Source organism: Lycium ferocissimum, chromosome 10 (genome assembly GCF_029784015.1).
Source record: "Lycium ferocissimum isolate CSIRO_LF1 chromosome 10, AGI_CSIRO_Lferr_CH_V1, whole genome shotgun sequence".
NCBI lineage: Eukaryota > Viridiplantae > Streptophyta > Magnoliopsida > Solanales > Solanaceae > Lycium > Lycium ferocissimum.
This window is the reverse complement of record NC_081351.1, coordinates 26,489,748-26,507,489: the sequence shown is the minus strand read 5'-3', so window position 1 is coordinate 26,507,489 and position 17,742 is coordinate 26,489,748. Positions and strand designations below refer to the sequence as shown.

Below are 17,742 nucleotides of genomic sequence, written 5' to 3'. Positions count from 1 at the left end.
GAACTTAGCTACCTCGTGGAAATCATCACTTTGTAGAAGCGGAAGTCTTTTTGAAGAAATTTTGTGAAATCGAGAGTAATCATGAATGAGAGAAAAGAATAAAATGAGAGATGTTTGTTGGTGGAAACCTTTCGAGGCACCGCAAATCAAAATTGTGAGACATGAGAGAAGAAAATAAAAATGAGAGAGACTTGTTGGTGAAAATCTTTCAAGGCAACACAAGTCGAAATGTGAGCTATGTTTACAACAGAATGTTCATCATGAAGAGCATACAACGTCAGTGTTACTTCGAACGAGACAAAGCAAGCTCTTCAACACTAGACTAAGATTTGATGAATCAGCAAGTCTGAAGAGGTGGACAAATCAAGTTATTGGTCTAAATCCATGTCACATTTTGTTTTCTTCTTCTTTGGTTTAAATAAGCTTTTCTTCCTCCAAATGTAGTGTATCTCACCAAATACCATTTTCTATTATGATTTCACTCGTACATATTTTGTTGTTTCTTGTTTTTGTTTGTTTCTCTCTAGAAGACAAGCAAGAAAGAATTTTCAAATTTTGCCATCAAAAATTCAGAAAGGGAATGATTAGTTGGGCAATTCAAGTGAAAGGAAAATATTAGTTTGGAAACTCATTGGGAAAGAAATAGTTAATTTGGAAACTCAATTGAAAGGAAATGACTAGATTGACAACTTATCCGGAAAGAAAAATATCATTTTGGTTGCTCAAATGAAAGAAAAAGACCGACTTGATAATTCACAAGAGATAAAAGGGTCAGGAGAGACTGTTGAAATCTCCTTAGATCAAATCAACTTTGAACCTTTCCGATACCAATAAAACATCACCCCTCCCAACCGAGCAAAATGACCAAACTCAGTGTTGAACTCATAAAATTGTCACAAGTCGTTAATATTTTTTTTGAACTTTTTGTATCCAAGCAAGTTAAATGACATAAATCAAGGCATAGCAAGTAACCAGCCTAAGAAGGCTAATGAGAAATTCCTAAAGTTGATTGAATACCGTATTGTGCATCCATATCTGATTGATGTTTTCCCTGATTGATGCACTGGTTTACCTAGAACTTCTTCTGATGAAGTTGATAAGTGTGTTCTTCTTAGTATTTTTTCACAAAGCTGTAGCATTAAACTTTTAGATAAGACTAAAAACGTAACCTTGGGATTAGTGTTAAAAATTTCTTGGGAGACTCGAACCATTAGCCCATGTGGAGGTTGCAAATGGTACAATGGAGAAATGATCAGCTCAGACCACTTTTAAAATTTTGCATTTCATTGAGAGTGGACTGGATGAAGAATGAATGAATTGCATCTTTAGGCTTGGTCCTAGAACTGCTTAGATTTTTTGAGTCCGGAACATAAATGGCCCAAAAAACTAACATTTGAACCAAAATACCCCAATTAAAAAAAAGAATCAAATTACCCTTAATGCCAAAAATAACCGCGTTATTGGACTTAACCCTAACGGCAGGGTTAAGTCCTTTAACGCGATTTTTTTTTTTTGGCGTTAAAGGATGATTTTTTTTTTTTTTTTGGTAAATCATTTTTTTGGCTTAAATTTAGGACTTTTTCCGTACTTTGGCGATAGATTAATCATGCTTCGAGACTCCGGAACGTCAATATTTTATATAGAACCCTATTTATTTTGTGCTATTAATAATGTAGGCTCAATACATCAACGATACGCAAAAATTTAGATCGTCGTTTTAGTAGTTGAAAAGTGCTCGAAGTAACTTTTTGATTCAAAACTTGTTATCATTTGGTTCAAGTGTTACATTTTTTTAGGATTTAGATTTAAGCTTGTTACTTTCTCCTGTTTGCATATATATATATATATACACAAAAAATATATTGTTTGCATAAACTATACAACTCTAGTGCCCCTGTGGGTGGGTCCCACATGTAATAGGCTTTAGCACCTGCTGCGGCCTAAGCCTAACCCCACCACCCTCTCCATTGTCCCCATCCTCTTTCCTCCTCTTAATAGGAGGATGCTCTGCGCCGTGGTCATCCGCTCCTCCCCTCCTCCCCTCCTCCTTGCGCCCTTCTTCTCCGTCGGAGTTCGAAGTACAGCGCAGTTGTGGCCGGCTACTATGGTGGGAGCCATACCGCCATCATCCTCCGCATCAGGCGCCGAAGGACGAACCTGAAAAATATATAAAAATTAGTACCAATTTTTATTTATATTGAATACATTAACTTTTGTTAAAAATCAAACCTGCGTGTCGACGGGCTCCTGAGCGGGCCCCTCTGCTGGCTCCCGAGATGACTTATGAGCAAGCTCCTCAGTACGCTCCTGAATGGGATCTGTCTTGTTGTACCGGTACAGGTGGGGGTGCGGGCCGGGTGAGGTCCGGCGTAGGATCTGGGGCCGGTGCCGTGTCCTCGTCTCACCGCCTCCACGCCACGGCCTACCATCGGCCATCTCCCGCGCGTGGTCTCACCCTCTGGAATGTCCTGATACATACGCCTCGCATCTCCCGTCTGCCTGATACCATCCTCCGACACCTATAATACAGACCTAGCATACCCTCATGCGACCAGGGTGCTCGATTTTGTAAACTCGTCCGAATGTTCTTTGTACGGTCACAAATTGCATTTGTTTTCAACAGTAATAATAAGTTAATTTAGTAAGACAATAATTAACACTATTAAATCAATTCAAGTGCGATAAACGTACCAACGCCTCATACGACCCCGTGACTGCTGCGTATCCTGTCTGATCCGGGAGATGTAAAGCGGGGTTATTAATCAAGCGGCGCTTGATTTGCTTGTACTACCAAAGATACTCCTCGATGGGAGTGAATGAACCGGCCTCCACTACAAAATCAAGCCGGGCCTCCCAACGCAGGACCTGGGCATCCATGAAGGCTAGAAATGCAGCAACGACGGCCTATCGATCGTCCCAGTCGTAGTGCTCGAGCTGGTGGTGACCGACTTGGGGTATATGCTAAGCTAAACCGAACTGTCACAAGATGCGATCAGGAAAGTGGTCCTCAACGACGTCCATGTGTATCAACGGACACCGCGACCTCTACACTACCTCACCAGCACGGCCACGTCACTGATCCCGCGAATAGTCGCTCGACATAGAGCTGCGCGCAGAGGTACGCCAAAACGGCGGCCCCACCGCGGCAACCCCGGCGGTCGGATCCTCCAAATATATCAGGTACCGCAAGCTGACAAAATTACCCAATGTGCTCGGGATCAAGATGCCCCCGAATATAATGAGCAGGTACAGGCCGGCATGTCGATCAACATCCGCCAGTGTGGCGTCGACGCGGCGCCGCGTCATATAAATGCGGCGAGAGGGGCATCAATCCCATTACCGACTCGTCCCAAAAATATGCACGCACGCTTAGGCTAAATGCAGGGGCACTGGGTCAACTCTTCCGCCCATATGGTACCAGCAGGAAGGTCATACCTACGGTACAGTGGCTCTCCATCTACTCGCAATCCGAACATCACCTCAACATCCTGGAGCGTGATCGTGGCCTCACCGGTGCGTAGATGAAATGTGTGTGTCTCGAGCCTCCACCGCTCAATCATGCCTGTCACAAGCGCCCAATCATACTGCACCCGACTGATAGAGATGCAGTTATATATACCGCTCGGGACAGTATATCGAAGACGCGAGGAGGTGGGGGTGCTGACGTAAAAAAGTCCACGCCACATCTGCTCTTTAGGTATGGAGCGTCGCCCCTATATGTATCTGCTGATCCCATAACCGCTGGAACCTATCTTTGCTCCTGAAGAACTAATACTGATCTATCGCTGGGACCCGGGTCAACGTTCGGATCCATGTCGTATCTGTACAGACTAAATTATTCATTATTGTTTAAATTATTTGTTTATCGGAAAATCATATTAACTAACTCATAATCTATAACTAGATTATATTAATGATGTTCAATCCAATACTAAGGATTTGATTTATCGTTCGTTATTCGGGTTCAATTAGTTATTCGTTATCTAATTAAATAACTAACCCTAAAATTTGTGGATTATGAGAATTTAATACTTTATCTAAAAATTATATCAACTAACTAATAATGTATTACTAAATTATATTAACTAACTAATCCTTTATCAGAAAATTAACTAATCCTAACTACAATTAAACTAATTACGAACTAATTTATTTAACGAGAAATTATATTAACTACCTAATTATTAATTAATTAGACAATTAACACATAAATTGGATAACTAATTAGCATATTAACAATTAACATGATACCATGAAAAAATAAACAATTAACATACTAATTAAACAATTCATAATCAATTAACAATTAATATACTAATTAACAATTAAAATATCAAGAAACAATTAACAAATAATTTCGAAACAAGAAATAAATTTTGGCAGTGGCATTTTTTTTCCTTTTCCTTTTTCATTTTTTTTTTCATAATTCGGTATTATGTAACGTTGTTGATGCTAAAATCCATGGATATAACAAAATAATTACAAAGTTTATCTTTGAAATACCTTTGATCGAAGCTTGTTGTAGGGTTGTTTGAATCAAGTTGTACGCCACTTTTTTTCCGAAATTAAACCTTGAAATCTTGTTCTTTGACTCGAATATATCAAGAATCTAACCTTTTGGGACTAAATTTAAAGCGAAAAGGACGTTTTTTGGAAGTGGGCCCTCAGTTTTTTTAGTTTTTTTAATGGAGGAATTGTAATATAATGGGGGAGGGGACCAGTGGTGGGGAAGAAAACCCGATGGTCGGGTTAAGTGGCATAACGCAGTATTTTACTGCGTTATGTGATGATGTCACATATAACGCGGTAAAATACCGTGTTAAAGGACTTAACCCTGCTGTTAGGGTTAAGTCCTTTAACGCGGTATTTTACCGCGTTACGGGTACTTATGCCACTTTTTTTTTATAAGGGTATTTTGGTTCATTTTGTAGTTTTTTTGGGTTATTTAGGTTCCGGACTCAGATTTTCTTGGGTAACTTCTTCGGCAACGTACTTTTGTGGATAACTAGCATGCTACTTGATCTTATCCTTTTCTTAACAGTTTAGTGCTTAATTTCAAGGCAATATGCAGATTTTTTTGGGTTCTATTATCAGTGTTGACTTCTGACTATTGTTGTTCTGAGCCTTCTTTTATCTTATTTCCCTTTTCTTTTGCCTTGATGCAGGGCAGATGTCGTCATCTTTGTAATAAGTGAACTTGTTATTTTGGCACTCTTGATTTTTTTTGTAGTTTCGTTGTACTTAAGACATCTAAAGCTTGCATTGATCTTAGTAAGTGTTAGCTTACTATTGCTTGTATATATGTGTGGCAATTGCAAAGCAAGTTACAGAAGCCAGGAAGAAGAAGAGAAGAATGCTTCTTCCGTTATCAATGTAGAAGTGCGCGAATGGAGAATCTTTTGCTACATCCAACCAATTTTTAAATGTGAAATCTCACCAAATAATTCTGTCTTTCTTTCTTTTTTTATTTTATGAATTTCTTTTGACACAATAATTGAAGTCGAAGCAAGCTGATTAGATGATGCAGATGTCGAGATCGTTTGACATCGGGGCTATTTTTTGGGTTATATACTTATAAGTGTTTGGGCTGGTTAATAAAGCTTCTTATAAGTTTAGCCTTAAGTCCTACAATGTAATTCTCCTGTACCTTCATACTTATATTTATCTCTATTCGGTCTCAAATTTTATCGTCACGATGAAAGGAATATGTTTTGTCAACATTGGGAGCTAACCACAAAAACCAAATGTTCCTAAATCTTGAAGGATGTTGATCTTTGAAGTCTGAACTTTGTTTTCCCTAACAAATAATAAGATTTTTACATACTACATTGAAATTAACAACAAGACATAAGTGGTATGCTTTTATATTTACAAAGTACATGAAGAGGTTGCAACTTGCAAATCCTGTTGGTTGGCTGCTGTTAAGGTTCTTTTTTCTCCCCAATTTTCACCAATAACGTTAACCTGTGGAGTACTAGTTAGATTTTTGTTGATCACCCGTACCTTTTTGGTCTTCATTGGGGCTTGAAGAAATGGACATTATACCTTGAGTTGCTATTGTCCATCTAGCACCAAATGCCAAAAGAACACTTAGAACCAAGCCCAAAACTCCGAGTGACCAATTAACAAACCAACTTGAAGTGTATCTCTTAGGTTTCTTGATCATTATCCACATTAGACAAGGATATGCCAAAGTAACTGGCAGAGCAATTCCACCAATCAGCCCAGCCAGACTTGACAAAAAGGGGAGTGCCACTGATATGAAAAATGCTAGGCATCCAAAGAATAGCCTCAATCCTGTTCTAAGCCACCATGGACATGGTTTTTTCTTGTTGCTGGTGTATCTAAACTCCAGATTATCAAAAACTGGCATTGCATAGATTTGGAATGAGGTAAGACAATGGACTACCACCAGTAAACTTGTTATCCCTAGAATTGCTTTTGAAGTGTCTTTTCCACGGTATTTGTCCAATGCACTCAATATCCCTCCATTTGGCATCTGCCATGACAAAACAAAAATATTGTTAATTATCCTGTAGCATAAAAATGCTAAATATTAGAGATGGTAGTACTAATGGCCAAGTAAGTAAAAAAGATAATCAAGAGGTTCTCTTGGATATCATATTACTTACTCCCTCCGTCCCAAAAAGACTCCGTCCCAAAAAGATTGACATTTTTCGCTTTTCGAGAGTCAAACGAGTTGTTCGTTGACCGTAATTATTTCATATGTCTTTTAAATATTTTAAATTATTAACTATGGCGACTTATAATACTTTTTACGTAGTCAAATATGTAAATTTTATTTCGAAAAAAAATAAAGATTCTATATTTAAACACCCGGTCAAAATTAAGAAGTTTGACTCTCGAAAAGCGAAAAATGTTAATCTTTTTGGGACAGAGGGAGTAGTAGTTAGCGTTTAAACAATCTTTTCAAAAATATTTTGGGATAATTTCACAGGCATCCCCTCAGCTTTGGCTTCGTAACACTCACCTCCCTTGTTGTTTGAGATATTACATTTACCTCCCTTATTTTGATATTTTTGTAACCAAACTAATTTTAGTGATAAATTGTCTATAATATCCCGAAACTACCCTTATCTTCCACCTTTTACTAATTCTAGGTGTATAAATATAAACCTCCTCCCGAAATTCTCAAAACTAAAAAAGGTTTCAAGGACTGATAACTCCATATTAAAAAGAAATATCAAATTCCTGGGCATGTTTATCCGTTATGCCACCTCTGTAGATTGCAACAACTGGTGTAAAATTTTACCTTTGAAGTAATAAGTGAAAAAAATAATTCTCGAAAAGAAATTAAATGTGTTTCTTAATTAAATTGGATGGAGTTATAGTAAATCTAATAGAGTTCCATTTTCTGACAATCTAATCTCAAATATATTATAAAGCAATGATGAAAATGAGATGAACTACCTCGCGCAATAATTGAATTCGATTGATTTTGCAAAGATTGAAAAAAAGAATATGTCATATTTAATGTTATATAGACCGTAAGTTAATTTTTATTGACGTTATTATGGTTAATTACTTACATTTTATACTTAGGATCTTCGTATATATTCAAATTCTCCTGCATTTTTCAAATCTACTGAATGATAATTAAACTCTTAAAATTCTGAGGTGGAGTTAAAAGAGAAATAACAAGCCAACGCGGAAATATCACAATTTATATTTTCAACATTTCAAATTAGAAAAAATTGTAGGCTTATAAATCAATATCAGGACACAGGAACGTGATATCGTAATCGCTGTCTCTTATTCGCAAAAGTCTAAAGGACAAAAAAAAGTTTGTTAAGTCTGCTACGCAATTAACTAAAATGAAATACGAGTTGCTTGAAATCTTCTTTATTCAAAAGTTTCGAGAAACGTGGAAAGGAGGTTCATAATTTAAAAACTGGAAGATAAGGGAAGTTTTGGGATATTATAGATAAATTATCATTTAAATAAGTTTGGTTACAAAAATATCGAAATAAGGGAGGTGAACGTAATATCTCAAACAACAAGGGAAATGAGTGTTATGAAGCCAAATCTGAGGGAAAGTCTCTGAAATTATTCCAAATATTTTTAAAAATAACTTCTTAAAACACAAATATGTGTGTAAATATAAATTTTTAATTACTTACATAGTTACATTTGATAGATTGAAAGCTGGAAAGGGAGGGGAGGGAGAGAAAGAGGAATAATAATAATGATGGAATTTAGCGGAGCAGTTAAGAGAGTATCAAATTCGATCAAAGCACGATTGGGCATCCGTATCTTTCTTGTGCTCCACCTCTAATCTCACTTCTTCTACAACCTCTACTAGGTATCATTTCATTTCTCCCCTCTCCAATCATTTTATTTAACCTGCATTTTTCTATATTTATCTGAGGCGGATCCAGGATTTTATATCAGTGTCTCTGATATGTGTGTGTCTGAAAAAATTATCAATATTTTTTTTTATCTTCATGCTGGATTTGCCTCTGATTGTACCAGGTGCTTATGCCTAAATGTGGATTTGTTTAGGAAATATATCATTTTGGGGTTGTTCCTGCAAGTGGCGGATCCAGGATTTTCATTCAGGGGTGCGAAAAAAGCAAACAAAAAAAATAATGTTGTCCCCGGACTTGAACCTGGAATGTTGGAGAGAATTTTGAACATCCTCAACCACTGGAGCTAACGTTTTACATTTATTGAGGGTATTCAAAACTTATATATGTACATAAACACGAAAAATCTACCCTATATATAGGGTGTAATTTTTTGCCGAGAGTGTTCGGGTGAACACCCTGAAGCCCATCTAAATCCGCCCCTGGTTCCTGTTATCAAACCAATCTGTGCTTCTGAAAGTTTACTTCTTTTTGGTATCATTAGGAAATTTCATTTGTCAAAGTTTAGGTTAAATTATTTAAGTAATGGTGCATTTATTGTATTTGGAGGAAAAGTTTCATCGGGCTATATTGATTTTGAAATGCTTGTGTTAACAAAGTTTCAGCAAAATTAGTCATTTAGTTTCAAAATTTAGCCAGATGACAAAGTTTCATCTGGCTATATCAATATGGAAATGCTCAAGAATCTAGGGAACGCAAATATTTTTTTGTTTGAAACTTAGAGAACATAAATATCTGCAATGCATCTTCCATTCTTCAGTATCAATTTCATCTAAAGCTATTGATTATGATCCCTCCACATCAGCTAAACTGGAACCCGTTGAGTTCCAAGTTTTGAATCTTGCAAGTTAGAACTTTTTGTGCGCGAGCAACTTAAATGACATAAATCAACGCACAGGAAGTAACCAGCCTAAGAAGGCTAATTGGAAGGTCCTAAAGCTAATTGAGTACCTCATTGTGCAGCTATATCTTATAAATGATTTCTGTGATTCCTTATTCATGATGCACTATCCTGGTAGCTTATTGCCTTTCGATTTCTGTCACTATCTGGTGTCTCTTGCACTTCGATTATCATATTAGTTTGCTGTCATAACTGATTATTTTTACGTTATGCTTTTTATTGTATGTTGCGATGTTTTCTTTACTTCTGTTAATTCTTATCTAACCTTTTTTCAAATGCCTTTTCTTGAGCCGAGGGTCTACGAGAAATAGCCTCTCTACCTCTCAAGGTAGGGGTAAGGTCTGCGTACACTCTGCCCTCCCTAGACCCCACTTTGTGGGAATATCCTGGGTATGTTGTTGTTGTTGTTATTCATGATGCACTGGTTTACGTGGATTCTTGTCATTTTTTGATGTTCTGATCAGTTGTGAGAAGCATTCCCATGCACTTCTTTTGATGAAGTTGATAAGTGTGTTCTTCTTAGTTTTTTTACGAAGCTGTAGCTTGAAACGTTTAGATAAGACTAAAAACGTAACCTTGGGATTAATGTGAAGACTGCAAATGGTAGAATGGAGAAAATGATCAGCTCAGTCCTCTTTTAAAATTTTGCATTCATTGAGAGTGGACCGGATGAAGAATGAATGAATTGCATCTTTAGGCTTGGTCCTAGAGCTGCTTAGATTTTCTTGGATAGCTACTTTCGCAAGTTATTTTGTGGAAAAACTAGCAGCATGCTTTTTGATTTATCGTTTTCGTAACAGTGTAGTGCATAATATCATTGCAACCTAGGTATTTCGTCAGTGCATTCTATTATCAATGTTTACTTCTGACTATTTGTTTTGTTCTGAATCTTCTTTTCTCCTATTTCTGTTTTCTTTTGCTTTGATGCAGAGCAGATGTCGTCATCTTTGTAATATGTGAACTGGTTATTTTGGCGCTCATGGTTTTCTCTGTGGTTTCGCTGCACTTTAGTCATCTAAAGCTTGCTTTTATCTTAGTAAGTGTTAGCTTACTATTGCTTGTATGTGTGACAATTGCAAAGCAAGTTACAGAAGCCAGGAAAAAGCAACGAAGGATGCTTCTTCCGTTATCAATGTAGAAGTGCGTGAATGGAGAATCTTTTTTGCTACGCCCAACCAATTTTTTAATGTGAAATCTCAACGAATATTTCTGTCTTTTTTTCTCAACGAATATTTCTGTCTTTTTTTTTCTTTTCTGAATTCCTTTTGACATAAGTAAGTGAAGTCGAGGCAGGCTGATTAGATGATGCAGATGTCGTGATTGTTTGACATCAGAGCTATTTTTTGGTTATATACTTATAGGTGTTTGGGCTGGTTGATAAAGCTTCATGTAAGTTTAGCTTTGGGCTGGTTGATAAAGCTTCATGTAAGTTTAGCCTTAAGTCCTACAATGTAATTTTCTTGTACCTTCATACTTATATTTATCTCTGTTCATTTCACAAAGTGTCCAGTCACCATGAAACACATATGTTCTGTCAACATTAGGTGTTGCCAAAAGAACCATAACCATATGCCCTTAAATCTTGAAGGATGTTGATCTTTGAAGTCTGAACTTTGTTTCCCTTAACAATCATTAGGATTTTTACATACTATATCATTGAAACTAACGACAAGATATAAGTGCTTATATGCTTTTATATGTACAGAGTACATGAAGAGGTCGCAACTTGCACATCTAGTTGGTTGGCTGCTGTTAAGGTTCTTTTTCTACCCAGTTTAGACCAATGAAGTTATCCTGTAGAGTACTAGTTAGATTTTTATTGCGATTGTCTGAACCTCTTTGGTCTTCACTGGGGCTTGAAGAAATGGACATGCATACCTTGAGTTGCTATAGTCCATATAGCACCAAATACCAAAAGAACACTTAGAACCAAGCCCCAAAGTCCAAGAGACCAATTAACAAACCAACTTGAAGTATATGTCTTTGGTTTCTTGATCATTATCCACATTAGACAAGGATATGCCAGAGTAACTGGCAGAGCAATGCCACCAATGAGCCCAGCCAAACTTGGCAAAAAGGGAAGTGCCACTGATATGAAAAATGCTAGGCATCCAAAGAATACCCTCAATCCTGTTCTAAGCCACCATGGACAGGGTTTTTTCTTCTTGTTGGTGTACCTAGACTCCAAATTGTCAAAAACTGGCATTGCATAGATTTGGAATGAGGTAAGGCAATGGACTACCACCAGTAAACTTGTTATCCCTAGAATTGCTTTTGAATTGTCTTTTCCGTGGTACTTGTCCAATGCACTCAGTATTCCTCCATTTGGCATCTGCCATGATAAACAAAAATGTTGTTAATCTTCTACTTCTATTCGTTCTTTGTAAGGTTGACGGAATGTCTATAACAATTACTAAAATTTAAGGCTGATTGGCACAAATAACCACTTCAGTGGCCTTGTGGCCACTTTTTCAAAATTAGACAAGTGGTATGAAGTCCAACAGGGGCCACCTTGTATGAAGTTTAATTATAATATTCTAGTTTAAACAACTCTCGTCTGTTACACTTCTTCCTGGCTGCTTTTATTTTCCGCTCTATTGTCGCTATGGCTTTCAACCTAAGTGGTATCAACTTCAACTAATCTGTAGTTGATAGCCAAGATCAGTCTGGTTATTTATGTTTTCTCATATGACTCTCGTCTCCAACTATTGGGGGATCCCCTTCATATGGTAGACATTCTTATCAGATTCAATTGTATTAAAGAGACGAAATCATTGAGGTATTCATGTAAATAGATATAATCCATGTAATCACATATCAAAACTATTCAGACCATGGGGTTAGTTTTAAAAAAGTTGCCAAAATTTTAATACAAGGCCACAAAAGTTGCCATATGCTGTAAATAATCCAAATTATGCAAGACCTTACCAGGTTTCCATAAGCCCAGTAGCCTCCTATTGCCAGTGGAAACAAACACAAAGCAATGATCGAATATGAAAACTTGACTCCTTTCCACATTGGCACATGAGATGGGTTCTTTAAGTTAGAAGGCATTGTACCCTGTGACACACCAATGAATGTTAAAAAAGAAACTTTTATAGTACTATATGATAAGTTGAATTAGTTAAACCGCCTAGTCAATTAACATACCTGTATCTCAAGAACAAGATTATGGCCCCTGAATGCAAAAGCTATCATTCCAATAGCATTCAAAATGCTACAAATTCTTGCAATATCAGATTTATTTTCAACAGGTTCAAAGGAAACACCTTGTGGCCTTTCTTTGATGACAGAAATTACCCATGTTAAGGTACAATAGGTCACAGCGGAGATCGAACCAATAAGAGAAACTCCAGCAATGGAATTTAAATTAGGAAGCTGAGCAAGAATTATGGCTGAGACAGTGAACACAATGTACCACTCTATGGTACTTAGAGGGGTTATATGGCTATTTGAACCACAAACAGTTTGGAAGAAAATCTTCATAGTGCTACCTCCAATCATAATAAGTGTAACGCAAGTACCACCTGATAGGTACATTGTTGGAAATAGGGCCAATATCTTCCCCAGCTTTTCACCTACACAACACTCCATAAACTTAATCCAATTGTCAAGGGAAAAAAAATAGGAATATATTTTACACAATCAGATCAATTATTAGATAATTACAGGTAAATCCTTTGATCAATGGTTATGGATGCTTACCGAAGGCAGCCTCAGAGAGGCGAAGATAGCGGCTATAGCGCATGCCAGGGACAGATTCATGAAGTTGGATCAGTAACCAAAGTGTGTATAATTGCCACATAAATATTAGCGACAGGCTTATTATCCCCCATATCCTACAAGTTTAACAAAGCACAAGCTAATCAGTATGTATTACAGAAAAACAACATTTGTTATAATGGAAAATATTTTCAGAAAATAAGTCGTTTCTTGATACTCCCTCCATCCCATATTACTTGTCCACTTTTCTTTTTTAAAAGTCAAAATATATTAACTTTGACCAATATTTTGAGATATATTCTTTCACCGTATTAATATGAGAAGAATTGCAACTTGTAGTGCTTTTTGTGCAGTTTTTGAATATCTAAACATTACTTTTAAAATAATGAACTGATCTAATTCAATTTAGCTCCAAAGATTAGTCAACTTAACCCTCAAGAAGCGAAATAGGATAACTAATATGGGACAGAGGGAGTATTTGGTTGCTAGAATACAATTGCCACGGTTTCCACCAAAAAAGGGGAAATACCTTCCTCATTTTTGGACGGATATCATTTTTCTTCATATATCCAAACTTCTAACATGTCACTACTTACAAAAAATATTTAGTAGGAGGTTGGACATGATTGAGTAATATTTGAAAGAAAAAAAAGTTGAAGTTGAAGTTGTGTTTCAACATTCATTTCACTTGAAAAAGTGGTCAAGATAAAATTTTCAAATGTGAAAAACTAATCTTCAAAAACCACTAAAAAAAACATTCTAATGTATAACCAAACAATATTTTTAAAATATTTTTTTTAAAAAGGAAAAATAATTCATGTCCAAACGGCCCTTAATTGCTATTACCAACTTTTAGTACTCAAAAATTCGTCAAAACACTTCCCTTTTACTGATATCATTAACAATCTTTAATAAATATGTTTCTTTGGAAAATACTTGTCACGCTCTCACTAACCACCAGGAAAATCATTTTCTAATAAAGTAAGTTTTTTTTTTCGAAAAATAACTTTTGTCATACCAAAAAGACACCCCCTTTGTTTCTTTACTCCTTCCGAGAAAAAAATCATGAGCTTATGAACAAAAAATATATAACAAAGATTGATGAAGATAACAAGACATACCATCCAAGAGTAATAAAAGCAAGGGCAAGAACAAGAGCTTGGACTCCAAGTCCAGAACTAAGTGTATGAAACGCAGCATAATATGCATTCCCACTTCTTGACTCAGTAATTGGAAGCCAAGCTTCTTGAGGATCAGGAAGCTTTGTGAGATTTCCAATTTCTTCCATATATGTTAAAGCTTTCTTCATAGGACTGGCTAATGGGCTCATTAATATTTTTGCAGAAAATGGACTTTTGGGTGTCTTTGGAATAGTAGAATCAAGAAGATGAGGAGATGGTGTTAAAGAAGCTGTATTTTTCAACTCTCCATTACTTAGTACTGTTGATGGACTCATTTTGATTACTTCTACTAACTCACTTCCCATAATCTTCTTTGTAATTGCACAAATTTCTATGGCAGTTTGGTACCCATTAAATAGGAAGAACTTTTGAATAAAGTGTCACATTTTGAAGTTTGACCAGACCCCACAACTTAATTTGGCTGTTGTTACCTACAAATTTACTAGTAGTATAAGCAATCGGTGGTGAATACGTTTTAAGGTTTATTTACTTGGTACTTATACATTGTTGAATTAGATATATAATAGAGTTACTTTTTACATATATTCCAAGTGTAAAAAAAATCTTGGATTACGCCATCAGTTACCTTTGTTGCGTAACCTCTTTTACATTTTATCCTACACTCCTTCCTTTTCAATATGTTCCACAAAAATGACATCACTATCTTTTACATGGAGCATAAATATATGTATATGAAAATTATTAAAATTTCATTAAGTAGTAACTTTTGAATCCATAATTTTTAATGTAGAATAAGTTTGTGCTAAGTACCAACTTAATTAAAGGTTAAATCTATTGAATTTAAATCTTTGATGTGCCTATATAGTCAAATGTCTTATTTCTCTTTTAAGCCCCGTCAAACAATAGAGTATTTAATGTTGATGTTCTTTCACAATTATTTCACATGAGAAGTAAGATATCACTCCATGCAGATTTAATATATGAGCCGCCTTCTTTTAGGTGCCATCTTCTTCTGTTGGAAAATACAGAGTACTAAATTTAAAAGTTTTGAGAATCACGGAATGAGAGCAAAGTTTCTTAGGAATATTATTTCATAAGTGCAAATGAAGATTTAAAGAATCTTGAATTTCACTTTCTTTATCATTCTTTTCTTTCTCGATTGAAGTGCAGGGAAATTTCACAATTTAGAAAGCTAGTGATCATGACTCCTTCAAAATAATTTGGTTGTATATTCCAATTCATGTATGAGTTGAACTTGGACTTTAAAAGTACGAAATGTTGGGTGTTGCCAATAATTTCTCTTTCGACGAAAGTACTTAAAAGCAATCTAATCAATGATCTTAATTTGAAGCACTTGATGATGGAGAATAAACTCAAAGCAAAGGAATTATAAACTCAAAAGGTGCTTTGTTATTCTCTAGCTCCATTATTCTTGAGTCAATTTCAGGTTTAATGTTTAGCACTTGTTTTTCATTTTTTACTACTATAATTTATTTCCTATTACGTACGTACATGAGAGGAAGGTATATGTTAGGAGTCTATTAGTCATGCCAACGATTTATATTCAAGTACAAACAATAGAGAATTCTAATATTTTTATTTGTACATTATTGATTTGAGATCAATTTAAATGGAGTGGACATTGAAAATTTATATAGTTAATTTCAACTTATTCAAATAGTGCTGAGGCACAATTATTATTGTTATTATACGAATGAGGAGAAGGAAGAAGTGGAATTGACCAGTATCCCACCATTAGTAGAGATAGGTAGATGATACTTACTGAGTATATACTCAATTATTCTGTCCTGTTGTTTTTTAGCCTTTTTTTTGCGGACTCATGTATCATTAGTTAATGAGCGTACGAACTAGGATCATACCTTCTTTTGAAAAACTTTCATCGATACCACTAGGTTCCAAGCGTTGATGTTAAAACTTGCACCTTGATTGTTTTAATTAGTGAGCGGATAAGTATAATTTTAGAAAATGGAAGTAACTGGCAAAAGGCTTTTAGCCATAATAATGCTCTTTAAAGTACAGTGACACAGTTAGGATGCATGTGCTCAATTTACTCAATTGATCCTTTTAACAACCTTAATATATGTCAATGATATAAAGATTGTTGCAACTTTGACTATTATAGAACCCACTAGAGCCCCACATCCTTGGTGGTATTCTGTAGGGTTAATCTTCGTGCTCATGCACGTCTCCTTTTACTTGAAAAATCAAATCAAAGGAAAATAAAGTTATTTGACTTGCTTGCTAGCTCCTTGACGATTATATATGATGTAATTAGGCTGACGCAAGAAAACCTACATATACGCACACGTCTAATTTGTTATCACATGATCAGAAGCGGGATCAAATTCAAAACTTTTAGTGTAAGGATTCTGAACTATAATCTTTTTTGCTTACTGTGTTCTGGATAGATTTCCTCAATTACTTCGTGTCGAGCTCTAATGTGATCTGATTTATAAATAAGCATTTTTGTTAAAATATGAGTAATTCCAAACCCTTCTAAAGTCACAAACACAATTTTAAATCAAAGTTATTGGGTTCTGCCAAACACGTAACTATATATGACAATGATTTCGCGCCTTATTTTTTTTAGTCACAGGCTCTAATAAGTTTTGGTAATTGGAAAACGTACTTTTTGCACATGCAAATTAAATAAGAATTTTCTGTTCGATTATAGATCAATATTTATAATACATGTTAAGGCAAATGCATAAAGTTGTTAGTGCTTGTAATGCATTTATGATGAAAGGCCGCTGAAAACAAGGAGGTGACCAACTTTGAATTGGTACGACCTTTATTATAGCGTGTTCTTAATTAGTACTCCACTTGCATATGACTAAGCACCTTTGGCTGTAATTAATGTCTCGAACTTTTTTGCTTTGGCTAAGGCTGCTCCTATATTGTTCTTTGTGTTAGAACTTGTCGTTGTTAATTTGGACATTTTACCTTTTATCTTTGCTCCTAGAGAGGAAGTTATCTAACTATGCTTCGATGGCATGAAAAATACTTACACTATCAGTCACTTAAAAGATATATAATTGCACGTAACTCTATTTAATAAGTATTATTTCATCTGTCCTAATTTATCTAATGCATTATTTTTTTGTATTTCTCAAAAAGAATGATATCTTATTCTATTTAGAAACAATTTAATTTGAAGCTTTCTATTTTTTCATTAGTGAGATGTTTTATGGTCACACAAATATTTATGAATTATTTTAAACCATAATTTTCAAAAGTATTCTTTTTTTTCTTAAACTCCGAGCCTAGTACAAAACGTGCATCACATTGAAAGTAATTGAGAATGTGTAATAAATAGTAAATAATTTGTTATAACATGTAAAGTTACACTATGCACTTACTTTTGGGGACTGCTTTTAAGCTTTGTGAGATTGATATGTCTTTTGGTAGAAGGTATAAGGTGGGATAAGAATTTGAGATTGAATTTATCCCATGTTTAGTATGAGGTATAAATTAATCCCAGTATAATATTATACCAACATTTGAGATTAAATTATTTTATCCTTCAGGTGGGATAACTAATAAAAGGATTAGTTATTCTTGGGATAAT

The 17,742-nt window shown here is 35.4% G+C and overlaps 3 protein-coding genes across 3 annotated transcripts in view; 1 reads left to right on the top strand and 2 right to left on the bottom strand.

Moving 5' to 3' along the window:
• LOC132033058 (uncharacterized) overlaps positions 1 to 10,685 on the top strand; it is a 35,358-nt gene extending 24,673 nt beyond the window's left edge. Inside the window, exon 2 of the mRNA XM_059422913.1 lies at positions 10,219 to 10,685. Within this exon, the coding sequence (XP_059278896.1) occupies positions 10,219 to 10,426 (208 nt within the window). The 3' untranslated portion in view covers positions 10,427 to 10,685. The remainder of the gene's footprint in view (positions 1 to 10,218) is intronic.
• LOC132035260 (lysine histidine transporter-like 8) lies at positions 5,829 to 6,573 on the bottom strand. Its single transcript, XM_059425532.1, has one exon. It carries the CDS (start codon positions 6,497 to 6,499, stop codon positions 5,975 to 5,977), a length of 525 nt encoding a protein of 174 aa, XP_059281515.1. The 5' UTR covers positions 6,500 to 6,573; the 3' UTR covers positions 5,829 to 5,974.
• Positions 10,686 to 10,876: 191 nt separating the features above from the next.
• On the bottom strand, positions 10,877 to 14,529 carry LOC132033055 (lysine histidine transporter-like 8). The gene is made up of 5 exons (XM_059422912.1): positions 14,133 to 14,529; positions 12,994 to 13,127; positions 12,439 to 12,866; positions 12,217 to 12,348; positions 10,877 to 11,620 (listed from the first exon to the last, which is right to left on the bottom strand). Exons 1-5 carry the CDS (start codon positions 14,495 to 14,497, stop codon positions 11,135 to 11,137), a joined length of 1,545 nt encoding a protein of 514 aa, XP_059278895.1. The 5' UTR covers positions 14,498 to 14,529; the 3' UTR covers positions 10,877 to 11,134.
• Positions 14,530 to 17,742: the final 3,213 nt, after the last annotated feature.

Bases quoted from the DNA above. Each gene is read 5' to 3' on its own strand.
- LOC132033055 (XM_059422912.1), bottom strand. From the start codon at position 14,497: ATGGGAAGTGAGTTAGTAGAAGTAATCAAAATGAGTCCATCAACAGTA. The intron at 13,128-14,132 runs GTATGTCTTGTT...TTAAACTTGTAG, and splicing joins GCTTTTATTACTCTTGGATG to GATATGGGGGATAATAAGCC. The intron at 11,621-12,216 runs GTAAGGTCTTGC...TTATCATGGCAG, and splicing joins ACTGGGCTTATGGAAACCTG to ATGCCAAATGGAGGAATACT.
- LOC132035260 (XM_059425532.1), bottom strand. From the start codon at position 6,499: ATGCCAAATGGAGGGATATTGAGTGCATTGGACAAATACCGTGGAAAA.